The sequence below is a fragment of the Globicephala melas genome, chromosome 13 (assembly GCF_963455315.2).
Source record: "Globicephala melas chromosome 13, mGloMel1.2, whole genome shotgun sequence".
Classification (NCBI taxonomy): Eukaryota; Metazoa; Chordata; class Mammalia; order Artiodactyla; family Delphinidae; genus Globicephala; species Globicephala melas.
This window is the reverse complement of record NC_083326.1, coordinates 71,625,213-71,638,621: the sequence shown is the minus strand read 5'-3', so window position 1 is coordinate 71,638,621 and position 13,409 is coordinate 71,625,213. Positions and strand designations below refer to the sequence as shown.

The 13,409-nt window shown below is 50.9% G+C and overlaps 2 protein-coding genes across 5 annotated transcripts in view; one reads left to right on the top strand and one right to left on the bottom strand.

The window, feature by feature from the left end:
- Positions 1–2,399, top strand: part of SART3 (spliceosome associated factor 3, U4/U6 recycling protein) — a 33,667-nt gene extending 31,268 nt beyond the window's left edge. For both annotated transcript variants that reach the window (XM_030860657.2, XM_030860656.2), the window contains exons 18-19: positions 506–696; positions 1,362–2,399. In XM_030860657.2, coding sequence (XP_030716517.1) covers positions 506–696; positions 1,362–1,524 — 354 coding nt within the window. In that variant the 3' untranslated portion in view covers positions 1,525–2,399. The remainder of the gene's footprint in view (positions 1–505; positions 697–1,361) is intronic.
- On the bottom strand, positions 1,970–8,768 carry FICD (FIC domain protein adenylyltransferase). Of its 3 annotated transcripts, none has more exons than XR_009566337.1 (5): positions 8,569–8,768; positions 8,008–8,100; positions 6,820–7,166; positions 4,459–6,042; positions 1,970–3,128 (listed from the first exon to the last, which is right to left on the bottom strand). XR_009566337.1 is itself a non-coding variant. In XM_030860658.2 (4 exons), the coding sequence occupies exons 3-4, from the start codon at positions 7,118–7,120 to the stop codon at positions 4,967–4,969; spliced, it is 1,377 nt and encodes a 458-aa protein (XP_030716518.1). In that variant the 5' UTR covers positions 7,121–7,166; positions 8,008–8,100; positions 8,569–8,768; the 3' UTR covers positions 3,646–4,966. The 3 variants fall into 3 exon arrangements, 1 of the variants encoding a protein (XP_030716518.1); XR_009566338.1 differs by lacking the exon at positions 1,970–3,128 and having other exon boundaries at positions 3,646–4,652; positions 4,861–6,042; XM_030860658.2 differs by lacking the exon at positions 1,970–3,128 and having other exon boundaries at positions 3,646–6,042.
- Positions 8,769–13,409: the final 4,641 nt, after the last annotated feature.

Here is a 13,409-nt window from a genome sequence, read left to right as displayed (position 1 = left end):
CCTCTGGCCATCTCCCCAGGTCCCTGCACTGGCTTCCCCCTTACCACGTCCTCCCCTTCTCCGGTCCCCTCAATCTCTTGTGAAATCCTTGACGACGTTTTGAGTAGTTGTTTAAGAAGCGTTTGGTTGACCTCTCAACCCCCGTCCCGTTTATCCAGGTTAATCGAGAGTTGAAGAATATGAATAAGGGCGTCCCCAGGCACAGGGATATCGGGGCTCACCTGTGTCCAGGACACCTCATCCATTTGCTAGATTTATGCTGGTCCCTCTCTCTCTCTCTTTTTTTGGCTGGAGCAAGCACAAGATGCACTGAACTTAAAAAGTTATCTGAAGTTAGTTGCAGAAATAGGGAGGGAGACTAGGGCTGTGAGACCTATAGACAAAGGATGGCGGTGGTGGGGAGGGAACCCAAGGGTCGGGGGCCCACCCTGAACCGGCCGGTGGACCTCAGGGAGGAGGTTGTGCCCTGCAGCACTCACCTGGCCGGGCTTTTGCAAACTTTCAGGGCCTGGCCTACGTGGAGTACGAAAACGAATCCCAGGCGTCTCAGGCCGTCCTGAAGATGGATGGCATGACTATCAAAGAGAACGTCATCAAAGTGGCTATCAGCAACCCGCCTCAGAGGAAGGCTCCGGAGAAGCCAGAGGCAAGGAAAGCCCCGGGGGGCGCCATGGTGCCGCGGCAGATCTACGGAGCGTAAGTGTTGTGTGCTCTGTGTGCTCGTTGGTGCAGACTTCGTCCTGGCCTGCACCACGGTGACCGAGTTTCCCCTTAGCACAGTGAGTTCAGACGGGAGGTCAGGGCCTGGCGTCCCTGGGGCGCTCACGCTCGTTCCCAGGGCAGGGTGTCTGCAGCAAGTCCACGCTGAGGGCCAGTCTGGAAGTGGGACCCTCTCTCGTGTTCGCCGGTTTACACTGGTGATTGATTTATTTAGACAGTGATTACGTTAAAGTCCCCTTTGGCAGGTGAATCCATGTGTAGGTTCCATACCTGACAGCCATGTGCTTGCCGTGCTAATCTGTATCTCCACCTGTAATCCAGATAGAAGCTCTGTTCCCACCCGACAGGGATGAGGCAGCAGGGTGCGAGGTTATTTGGTGAGGTCTGCAAGTTTACAGCCGTTTTTATCCACCCTATGTGTGACGGTATTACACAGACGTGGCCCTCGCCAAATTGCGGAAAAGGCGAAGTTGGTTAAAGTGATTTTTACCTGATAGCCGAAGTCAGGGAGAACAGGGCTCGTCTTATTACCCTTCTTGGTTTTTGTTTTTCACCTTTTACCTTGCGGTGATCTAAGACCGTCCTGGCTTATTTTCATCAATCGTCGCCTCAGAAGGTCCGTGCATTGTTTGCTCTTCCAGGCGGGGGAAGGGGAGGACCCAGCTCTCTCTGCTGCCCCGCGCCCTGCAACGCCCAAGCGCCACCGCAGCCCAGGCTGAAAACGGCCCTGCCCCACCGCCGGCGGCCACCGAGGTACCCAAGATGTCCAATGCCGACTTTGCCAAGTTGCTTCTGAGAAAGTGAGTGGGACTGTGCGAGAAGGGAAATGCCTTACTTGATGCTGGCCGGGAAGACGCCCGGTGCCCAGCTGTGCCCTGGCTGTGCAGGACCCAGTGCAGCGCCTGTGACCACACGCTTGCTCTGGTTTAGGTAGGACGGGAAAAGGGTGTCCAAGGAAAAAAGAGGCTTTAAGTGCTCCCTCATATTGAGGGCGAGAGGATGAAAATGGTCACTCCACAGGCTGGGCGCAGGGTGCAGTTTCCTAAGATGTGTCTTAAAGAGTGAGAAACAGATGTGAAACGCGAACACACCGTTTTGAGATCCCCCTTGTCCAAATATTTTTGGCCACCTCTGGTCCCCTTTTTATAAGACACTTCTCTTACACCCTGCACAGCACATGTGCCCGTCACTCTTTTAATTTTTAAAAGACAGAAAGGCAGATGTTAGTAATTCACCAGAATGGCCTATTTTAGTAAAGGGGTGGGGCAAGGGGCATCACATAAAACATCTGATGGGCTTTTGTTCACGGGGGCGGTGCGTTTTTATATTACGTATTTGTAAATGACACGTCAACCCACTGTTTTGTTTCCTAAAAGCAAAATACTTGTGACATTTGTATAGGAATTCTGTGCGCCATCTGCTATGGACGTTTTTCTTTGCCTAGTGACTAGTGAACTGTGTCTTTGTCTAAATACTGAGTTTCAGCCCTATGGTTTTGTTTAAATAGCATTGTCAAGTGCAAACTTAAATTCTCCCCATTTAGCTTTGTTTATTAAACTGAAGTTCTCTTAAAAACTTCTTGTCGAAAGGTACTCAGGTGTGCATTCAAATATGTATTTTGAAATGGGTGTACCTTGGTTTACCTAATGGGTGTGTAAATAGAACTTTTGTAAGTCAAATCCGCTTGGCACTTTGATTTAAACCATTTCTGCTGTGATATCTTCGGTTTTAAACTTCAGTTTACAGCAGTTTGGCACTTAACAGCTTTCAAGCTTTTTGGCACTTAACAGCTTTCAAGCTTTTTTACCCACATCTTTTATCCAGTATTTATTGCTTTGAAAGTGAGCAGTTCAGTAGGGAAACTGACTTTATAAAAGGCACTCTGGGGAAAAAAATCGGAATTCTTTCCTATGTCACGAAAATCAGCTCATTTATCTGTTTCTAAAGGTTTTATGCATCATTCAGGCTTTCCTATATTTTTTAACTTAACAATTGAAACAGATAAGTAGTAAACTAAGCCCCGTGTGCCTGTCATCGAGCTTCAGCATTGCTCAGCTCATAGCCCGTCTTCATCTCCACCTCCTGCCCCTCTTGTATCCTGTGTTCTGGAGGGATAGTCACCTAATAATACTGTAGCACGTATCTCTAAGGACTTAAAGGCCTTGGTTTTTATCATTTCTAGAAACATTAGCAGTAATACCTTAATGTTATCAACCATCCAGGCAGATCTCCAATTTCATGTTGTTTTGTAAATAAGTTTTTTAATTGATAGGTTCTCTGTACCTCATCTTTATCTTCTGCACAGAACGTTAGGTGTTTTTGAATTCAAGCAGCGGCTGTGGAGCAGTCAGAAGAACCTGTGTTCTCTGGGGTGGCCGGCCATCCACTTCCCTGCAGAGAGGCCCGTTCTGTGGGTGAGAGGATGTGGGTCAGTTGGGGACCAAGGGGCCATGGACCTTTCCTTAGTAATCCAGGTCACGTGGTGGACATCTGACCTCACCCTCTCAGATGTCCACAGGGGCTTGTTACAGAGGTGGACCTTTCAGACTCGAGCAGGACCCGATTCAGGTGCAGGGTGTTGACTGTTCTAGAAATAGATTTTCAGAAACGTAGGAGTGGGTTTATGTAGTCCTGGGGGGGGAAAACTGATGGTAAATAGATACATGAAAAACCATTTCAGCTACTCGTGTCTTAGTGCAAGATCAGCGATACATCCCTGTCAACGTAACCAACCAGTTCTGTCTCGGTGTCTTGTTGAAATAATTACCATCTTGGATCTATTTTTCTCCCAGAACAATAATAAAGAATACCGCTAAAGTTCTGAAAGAATCCCTCCTTCCCCCTTAGGATAGATGGGTGGGAACATCTCTTGAATAAGGTAGCAAAAAGTCTCAGGCATTTATGTAACAAAATACTTTATTAGTAATTTGTTAAAATAATACCCTTCACATAGCTAAAGTGCAAATTTCTCCCTCTGGTACAAAGCAAGCACTTCTGTCAGGCTTCCTTGGTGTGCTTATAAAGAGCAAGACGATTAGAAGAGTTAAGGTTTAAGAAATACCTTATGGCAGCATACAAATACAAAAATATTTTTTAGCAAGGTTTGAATAACTATCACTTGGGGCCATTTCATACATCTTTTCACTTACTAATCTTTCAGAAAATTACTCCGTGCTCCTTCAGACTAAGCAGCAGCAGCCAACTTGGAAGCTTGGCTTTAGTTACATGTAACAGTTTATCTTCTAACAAGTTGCTAGGAACATAAGGCCACTCCAAGGCAATCTGCTCTGCTTCCCTGAGGGGACAGTGGCTGTGGGGCAGGTGAGTGGATTAAAGGGACGCATCCTGGCTGTGGTCAAAAGTGTGCTCAGCTCCTGTGAACAGGCGCTCTGACTCCTCACAAATGCTTGTTGGGTACTGACGAGGCGTCTGTCTTCAGATTTGCAGCAGGATTTAATTGTTAGGTGACAAACCCAGAAGAACCTTTAGACTGAAACATCTGGTCTGAATTGCTGCAGATGTGAGAAACAATACAAAGCACCCAGGCTAGCCACGCCCCTGTTCTTAATTAGAGAAACGGCCGACGTGGCAAAGTAACAGCCTCTGGTACCGGAGTTTGCAAACTATGGCTCAAAGAACCTTCCTCGAAATAAGCGAGGTATCTAACTAGATATACTGTAAACGTTCATTTCATATCTCAAATTTGCTCTACCGGTAAGGATTAGTTATAACACTAACCTCTTGGTAGGGGAGCCAACGCCTGTACGAAAGGAAGCTTTCAGTCACTTCTCACAACTGCGACCGGGTTCTCCTCAGCCGTGCGGACTTCTCTCAGGTAGTCACAGACCCTCGCGGCCGGTTCCAGAAAGGGCTGCAAGGGGTTACTCCTCCGGACCCCACCTCAGTGCAGATTCTGCTCCAGAACCTGTGTTCTGGTCACACAAGGAGCACTGATGCCCCCAAAGCCTGCTGGGGCCACCCCAAGGATCGGGGCCACCAGCACAGACAGCACACATTAACCAGCTCTGAGGGAAATAAATAACTGGGCTCAATTATAAGTTATCTTAGGGACGAGGCTTAATAACTTAGTTTTCTTCTTTAAAGAAGCATTTGGAGGTAAAGAATGTTTAGGTTTCTTACCCATCTTCTTTTACTCTGGGAGATGACCAGGTTTCTAGAATTGCTGAGTTTCTTGGATTTATTCCCCCCCGGGACATCCTTTGCCACCAAGGGAGGATTTAGAGCGTTAGGGCTTCACAGGCAGCGTCTCCTTGAACCTAGAGTGGTTGGGTCTGGCCTCTGGCAGTGCCACAGGGTACTCTGTGGTGGCAAAGAGCAGGGTGTCCAGGGTCGTCTCCGTGCACTTGGCAATGAAGCGGATGAACGGCCTCACGTCGCCCTCGTTGGCCACCTCCAGCACGTGGTAGTACTCGGACCTCTGCTCCTTGCGGATGGTGATGGGCGGGTAGCCCGCCTGCATGAGGATGAGGTTCATGAGCAGGCGCGAGGTCCTGCCGTTGCCGTCGATGAAGGGGTGGATGTAGACGAGTTTATAGTGGGCCAGGGCCGCAAACTCCACCGGGTGCAGGTTCATGGCGTCCTCCGAGTTGAGCCATTGTATGAACTCCTGCATCTGCTTCTCCACCTCCTGAGGGTGGGGCGGGACGTGGTGGCCCACCAGGACCTGGGTCGTGCGAAAGCGGCCAGCTTCCACGGGATCCACGTACCCCAGCACCCGCCGGTGGATCTCCAGCACGTCGCTGATGCTGACAGAGCCGATGCGGGAGAGCAGCGTCGTGTTGACGTACTTCATGGCCGCGTGCATGCCGATGACCTCATTCTGCTCCTCCAGGCTCTTCCCCGGCACGGCGTAGCGGGTCTCCAGGATGTGCCTGATCTCTGAGAGGGTGAGAGTGTTGCCTTCGATGGCCACTGTGTGGTAGATGTGGTGGTAGTACGTCTCCTCCATGACCCGGCGCAGTGCCGAGTTGCCCTTGGGGATGGACATGACCTTCTTCACTTTGCTGTCGATGATGCTGAAGTACCGCTGGTCAATCTCCTCCACCAGCGGCAGCGTGCGGTCGCGGTTGACCAGCGCCTTCTTGTGGTGGGGCGCGATGGTCAGTGCTCTGGTGTACAGGTAGTCAGCCTGGATGATGTCCCTGTCCTCTTCTGAGAAGATGCCGAACTCATTGAGCGCGTCCACGAAGCCCGGGTCCATGTTGAGGGCGTGCAGGAAGAGCTTGTGGGCTTTCTCCCGCTTGCCCTGGCGTTTCATTTCCAGGGCTTGGTTCAAAGCTGCTTTGGCTTCTAACTTGCTGGCTAGAAAAGAGTCAAAGAGGTGTGGGTCAGAGGACGTTCAGGGGCGGCGTCACCCCTGACAGCTGGTCTTCTCAATGGCCTCAGGGGGCTCTATCCAGCCATGTTGTACATGCCCTTCCCATACCTGTATGTGCAGACAGGTTTGTTTCCTACAGCCCAGTGGGGCCCTGTGCTGGTCGCTGTCCACTCAGCCCCAGAGCCGTTCTCTACCGTGGGGGCAGCAGCCGGGCTCCTTGGCCCCCTCCTCTGACCTGCCGTCCTTGAGTGGCTGTGTTCTCCTACGGCCGCAGCTCCTGTCAGGCGGGCCTCCCCTACCTCTGCTCCAGCTCGCAGCCGTTCTGGTGATTTCTTCTGGAGGTGCGGGTCCCTTCTTCCCCCTGCCTCCACCCCTGCCCCTTTAGGCCCTGGTTTTCAACTGGACCCTGCGGTACCTCTGGCCCTTTTCTGCTGGCCCTCCCACCCCCAGTGCCAGCCACACCTCCTAGACTTCTTTTAGTTCCTCAAGTGCCCAGGGCTCTCCTACCTTGTGGTCTCTGCCTGGAACACTCTCCCCTCAAACCTTTTTCCCTTGGGTCTCTCCTCAGGCATCCCCTCCTCCAGGGAGCCTTCCTGTGTGCTCCTACGGCTCCCTCTGCTTCCGTATCACCACATGTATCTCAGCCACCTATCACCTTGTCTGGCTAGGAAGGCTGACCCTGTACCCCGCACACACGACGTAGCTGGCCCTCTAAATACCTGTGGGATTCACGAGCGTCGAGGCGAGATGGCCAGTCTTACCTGCAGAGGCCTTGGTCTTGACCACCAGCGGTGCTGCATCCCTGGAGGTGACACTGAGCTCCGTGGATGGTCTGGTGCACTTGGTGACAGTAGGCTGGGCCCTGTCCAACTTGCTCCTGAGCAGGTAGAAGCCTTTGAGGACAGCCAGACACTGCTCCTCCATGGCCCCCAGCGGCAGCAGCAGGGCCATCAAGGAGCCCAGCGCCATGCTCAGCAGTATCACCCACAGGAAGCGGCCCCAGACTGAGACCCATTTTGGTTCAGTCACTGCCATCACTGAAGCCATCGACATGAGTGTCATCTGGACCCAGGGGTGGGCCCCTTGCACATGTCCACAGTGGCAGGATCTGCAAGGAACCAGGAGTTGCAGGAGGTGAAGCAGGGGAACCGATACCTTGATGACACATTTCTGGCTTCAGGGGAGGCTTAGAGACCCCACGGTTCTTAATTCACTGTGACCAGGGGGTGGGGGTGAGGCAAGGATTAGGTGCTGCCTCCAGGGCGGTGTGACTGAAAAACAGTGCTGCCACCCAACTGCTATTAAACACCTACTGCGTGCCAGACCCTGTGCTAAACCCTAAGGACCTCACACGTACCCTCCTGCAATCTTCAACAGGAACTGAGGCTGCCCCATTCTCCAGCGGAGACCGGCTCAGAGAGGTGAAGGCCCTCGCCCAGAGTCACCCAGTGAGCAAGTGACGGCCTTGGGTTATGGCTCAAAAGCCTCCCCACTTAAACATAAATCTGTGGCCCCTGGCCCCAAACACTGGGTGCCCTAGACACATAACACACATGTCCAGAACAGCTAAGGTAGTTCTGAGGCTCATTCTTTGGTAAGTACAACTGTTTGAAGGCCTGATTTACTGCCACCTGGGCAGTCAGCTCTTCCTGCCCTCACCTTGGTATTAGCCACAATGCTGTTCCCCGCTCTGGCCTTCTTTTCCTGGCCTGTCCAGGAGGCATCCCGCCTAGAGTTAGGGCAGTCTGAGCATCTCAAGAGGAACTCAGGTTGTGGGCCAGAGGGGGTGACCACTTGCCTTCTGTGACAATGAGCAGGTGCTTGGGGCTGGCAGTGGGAGTGGAGGGATCGGGTCTGCAAACACCATCATACTAACAATAGGCATTTATTAAGCAACTGCGGTGTGCGGGGCATTGAGCTGAGTGCTAGCAATGCCTTATCTCACTTACCCCTCACCACCTCACGGAGGAAAGCAGCCCCTAGGCTCCACTTTACAGACGAGAGAAACTGATGCACAGAGAGCAAGTCAATTCCCAGACAACCTGCAGGGAATAAACAGCGGCATTCGGGAACGAATTCCCAGTGCACCTGGGCCCAGAGTACCCAGGTCTTCACCTCTTTTATCATAACCACGGCCCAAGTACCCGATCCCGTCTGCTCCTGGTACTGGACCAAGACCCAGAACTGACTGATAAGGTTTCTGGGGGAGCCTGGCCGGTTGATACAGAACATCTGAAAAGGCGCAGTACGAGCTCTAATGGGGAGGTACGGAAGAGGGTGTGGGTCACTGCTTCGTCCAGGTGGTCGGCGCGGGCTCCTCGGCGGAGCTGGAGTTCTCCCGAGGAGGACGAGCGTTCTGGGGGCATGAATCTCTCAGCCCTCACTAGCTAGGAAGGGGGAAACAGGCTCCAAGAGGCGAGGACACTGGACTAAGGTCATTCTGAGAAGCCGCCGCTTTCCGAACCCCACCCAGGGCTCGCTGCACCCTTCCCGGTTCACCCTCTCCTCACCTCGCGCCACTACCGGGCCCTGCTCTGCTGTCGCCTTCTCAGCACTCGCAGTCTCGGCTGGCCGCCGGCTCCGGAGACCTTTGCCGTCAGCCCGTGGCCCCGCCCTCGGCGACTCTCCATTGGCCGGCCCGCCATCCTCTTCGCAGCGTATTGGCTTCCTCAATTTGTCTGCGCCTCGCATTTCCGGGTTCCCGCTCTGCCTCCGCTTTCCCGGGAAAGACGCGCCGTGGGCCACTCCCATTGGCTGACTCCTGTATTGGTCTCGTGCCCGAAAGGACCAATAAGCAATAGGAGAGGCGGGGCGTGAGCGACAAGCGGGAGCCTCAGGTGCGGAAAATCCCCGCCTATGCGGTTTTGGGGCGCTCTGGGTACGGCCTGAAAACTCGAAGTTCCAACTGTCTTTCCCTTAAGTTTCTTCCTTCCGCGGGCCCCTCTCGCAGTCCCCTGGGGCTCAGTTTCCTTAGGTGTAAAGTGAGAATGCTGATGGTTTACAGCTGTCCACCCTGTTAGTCTGACTTAACACCCCGCGTTCTCAGCCTCCTCTCTGTCCTACCAGGGTTGCCCTCTTCTCCCGTCTCTCACCTTCTTTTCCTCCTGACTTTTAAATTTACATCCTCTTGAGAAGAGCCTAGCTGGTTCTCTTGCTTCCCGGTGTGGGCAAAGAATGTTGCCTGCCATTTCGGCAAGCAAAGAACTTTGCCTGCCATTCTGGTAGACAATGGATTATGGCCATCCCTCAAGCCATCCTACGTTGCAGCTGCCCAGAGGGTTTGTGTGCCCTAGGTGGAACTCAAGATGGAAAAAAACAGGATACTGGTTCTAGATAATTAAGATGCATATCAAAGGAACAATTTCAATGAGCCTACATTCTTCCATCTTCTTATAGAAAGGCACTAAACTCATTCACTTGAGATGCTTTTTGTGATTAGCAGTAATCTTCTGCGTGTTCAACTGCACCCCCGCCCCCCCCCCCCCCGCAAAAACTCATATCCTGGCTCCTCCCTTACCTCTTTGGAACAGTCCTTCAGAGTTGAGAAGACTCTGCAGTCGTCAGTAATGTCCCTGAACAAGAACAATTCAACTTTCAGGTTGTATGTTTTGTTTTTCAGTCGACAGTGAGAAGTTTTCTCCTTGAAGCAGAGAACTGAAAGCTCCATTTTAATTCACATTTTTTTTTTTTTTGCAGTACCTGGGCCTCTCACTGTTGTGGCCTCTCCCGTTGTGGAGCACAGGCCCCGGAAGCGCAGGCTCAGCAGCCATGGCTCACAGGCCCAGCCGCTCCGCGGCATGTGGGATCTTCCCGGACCGGGGCACGAACCCATGTCCCCTGCATCGGCAGGTGAACTCTCAACCAGTGCGCCACCAGGGAAGCCCTAATTCACAAATATTGACATTAAACATCCAGGACACGCCCAGAAATGCTATAGTACCTGCGTCAAAAAATATATATATTAGCAGTACAGATTCTGTAGTCAGGGAAACCTGGGCTTAAATTCAGACTTTGTCACCTTGGCTGTGTGTTCCCTTGAGCGAGTCACAGTTTCCCCATCTGTAAAATGCGGGCAAACAGCCTACCTCACTTTTGCCCTCAAGTTTGGGCTTTGCAGAAGGCCTGACACCAAAGTAAGCTCCTCTTGTCCGATGCACAGCAAGCCAAAATGCTGAGAAACTGAGGTTTGCAACGAAGAGGACTGATTCGCAAGACAGCCAAGCAAGGAGACAGGAGAACAAATCTCTGATCTGCCTCTCCTTGAAGGCAAGGGGCTCCGGATATTTAGGAGATGAAGAATAAAGCTGCAAGGCGGAGGCATGGGGAGCAGGGGGCAGGTGATTGGAAAAAGGTGTGATAATTATCCTGCACAGGCGTAAGCTACAGGCCTCTGCAGGTTCAAAAGGTCACCGACAGACCCCCGCCCATACCCAGGTGAATGGTGGATGGACCCCTGCCCACTCCCAGGTGAATGGTGGGTGGTCCTATCCAGTCTCAACCAGCTCAGCTGAACGAGACACAGCTGACTCCAAGTTCCTAGACAACAACTTGGTCAAATACCTTATTGTTTAGCTATGGGCTGCTTGGAGGACAGGCAAGTCTTAAACAACCTTAGTGGAAACAGGTGAAATGGATTTAACTCACGGTGGCAGTTCCCCCTATTTTTGATCATTCCTTAATCTTGAGGAATAAAGGCAAAAACCATTCTGGCTACTTCCTGTTGATAAGAGGTGCAGCCTGTGGAATCAAACTGCTTAGTACTCACTCGAAAATATTCTCTTATCCCTGGATTCAAGTTAACATTTTGATTTTAATAAACAATTACTACCTACACACCAGCTGTCAAGGCACTTATAAGCCCAAGATTGGTAACTGAAACCACAGACGAAGATGTACCCTGAGGGGGGCACACAGAATGTCAGACATCTGACATTCTTAGATATTAAATATGGAAGGGACATAGCCTGGAAAAATTAAGTACAGTTTCTACAATATCCTGACAAAGTAGAACCTTGCCAGGGGTAGACACCAGCTCTTTAAAAATCCAAGGACATGAGGAGAGGACCAAATTTCAGCTTAGTCAAGAAAAAACAGGGGACAGGAAATTCTATTAGCCTAATCTGATATGTTACATCTGAAGACACAGTGAAGATAGGGAGAGTCAAAAAATTAATGACAGGCACAGTCAAGGGATCCAATACAGAATGATCCAATACAGAAAAAAGGTTTTGGATCACAAGTCCAGCAGCTAAAGGGATTAGCACTTCTCAAACTTTGGCAAAAGTAGGTAATCACTGAATTGTCCTTCCAAGCCTGGGAGATTAGAAGCCAAGAGAAGGCATAACAAAAGAGAACAATCATTCTGGTAATCTAACAAGTTATTTAAATTGCCTTCTGAGAATTACCAAAGCCACCTCTGCAGCAATCCCACTCACCTGGATTTCCTTCTTGCAGCTTCTTTCTGAAAAGAAACTTAAGATCCATGAAGGGGTTCACCTGCCCCCTTGGAGAAGTCACTGTTGGGGGTCTGGAACCAGCCAAGGTTTGGATGATCTTGGTTGCAGTTTTTCTCCTGCAGCAAAAGCATGGTTTCTGTTTCCCCATCATGTTCCTCATAAGGTCTGGTCCAGTGAGGATGGAGCTGGTTTTCCAGATGTTTATTCTTCCAAGATTCCAGTCTAGAGGTTCCTCGTCTCCCCTAAGAGCTTCCTAAGAGGGGTTCTGCTATGAGTCCAAAGTTGGGGATCCACATGGGGCAGAACCCGGCCACCCCCAGGAATCCCCGGGGGTCTAGAGTTTCCATTCTATCGGGGAGCAAGTCTCTCTATCCTTGTGAGAGTTCAGAACCCAAGTATTTAACAGAGGGCTGAGAACTCTGCCCTTTTTTTGGACCCATGATAGCCTCTTTCAGTCAAGAAGTTCAAAGTCAACACTGTATTCTGGTCCTAGGCGTTTGTCTTACTGGAAATCAAAAGATCATCCACAATACTGGAGCAGGGATCCCTTCCTTAGTGGAAGCTCCCTCAAATCTTTTGCCAGGATTTCTCCCAACATCGTGGGGGAATTTTTAAACCATCCCCCCGCCCCCAGGAAGCAGTGTCCAGGAGCACTGTATTTTAACTCTTGTATCTAGACCTTCCCATCTGCAGGCAAACAACTCTTGGGAGTCAGAACCCAAGGGTATGCAAAAAGAAAAAAAAAAAAAGCCATCCTTCGACTCCAATATGGGAAACGAACAAAAGCCTCCAGACAAAGTAGTGAGCAGGGTGTGTGGGTTAGGGATCACTGGGTGAATGTCTCAGGCGTAGCAGTCTCTGCTCTCTTCCCAGGAGCCCCATCCCCTCTCACCTCCTGGCTCCCCTTCTGCAGTATCTCTTCCGGAATGGTCACAGGCTGTCTTTTGGGGTTGGAACACTAGAGTCTGCAGTGGGCGAGCCTGCTCAGGGGGTACATGAATGTCTATTTGCCCAGAGGCAAAGGTAACCCTGGCATTTAGTGAGTCTTGTCCCAGAAGGGGAATGGGGCATTCAGGCATGCGTAGAAAGCCGTGCTTCAGACGGGTTTCCCCATCTGACGGTCTAGTGACTGGAGAAGGGGCTTTTTCAAGGTTTCTCCCATCACCCCAGTCACTAACAGTCTCAGAAGAAAGTTTGGAAGGCCAGGTGTTTAAGACAAAGTAAGTGGTCCCCGTATCAATCGGAAAATCCAAAGGCTGATTCCCCACACAGGCACAGTCATCCGGGGCTCCACATGCGAGATACTGATGGACTCGATGGGATTTAGAAGAACCTCTGTCATTTTTTTTTTAATTTTATTGTTTTATACAGCAGGTTCTTATTAGTTATCCATTTTATACATATTAGTGTATAGATGTCAGTCAACCTGTCATTCTTCATCACCTGGCACACCAACTGTTTACCTTTAAGTCTTACTGAGGATGGGACGCTTTTCCAGGGTCCCTCCTGTTTACAATACGCACGCTGGTGGGTCCCACTATCGGATGCACCATTCAAGTGGGAGCTTGGGGCCTCTTACCTTTTGCTGAGTCCCTCGTGGGGGGTCATCCATTTGGTCCGGCTCTTCCCTGTGTCAAGGCAGTCACCAGTGGAGTGGCCAGTTTTATTCTCCGTCGTTCCCTTTTCTCCTGAACTGGTCCCTTCCATGAAAAATTCTGAAGGCAATTTAAACAAGATGAGACATAGGCATCCCTAAAGCCCCTTCCACCTTTTGTCATTTCCTCTGTATAGCAGGGGTGCTCTGACCAATAAGAGTTATATTAGCCATCTTTAAATTCGGTGGAGCCTCAGGGTCTATACCTGTATAATGCCTGTAGGCTTTAAAGATCCAGTCT

Coding starts and splice junctions, on each gene's coding strand:
- FICD (XM_030860658.2), bottom strand. CDS start 7,120: ATGACACTCATGTCGATGGCTTCAGTGATGGCAGTGACTGAACCAAAA. Junction 6,043..6,819: donor CAAGACCAAGGCCTCTGCAG/GTAAGACTGGCC, acceptor ACTCTTTTCTAG/CCAGCAAGTTAGAAGCCAAA.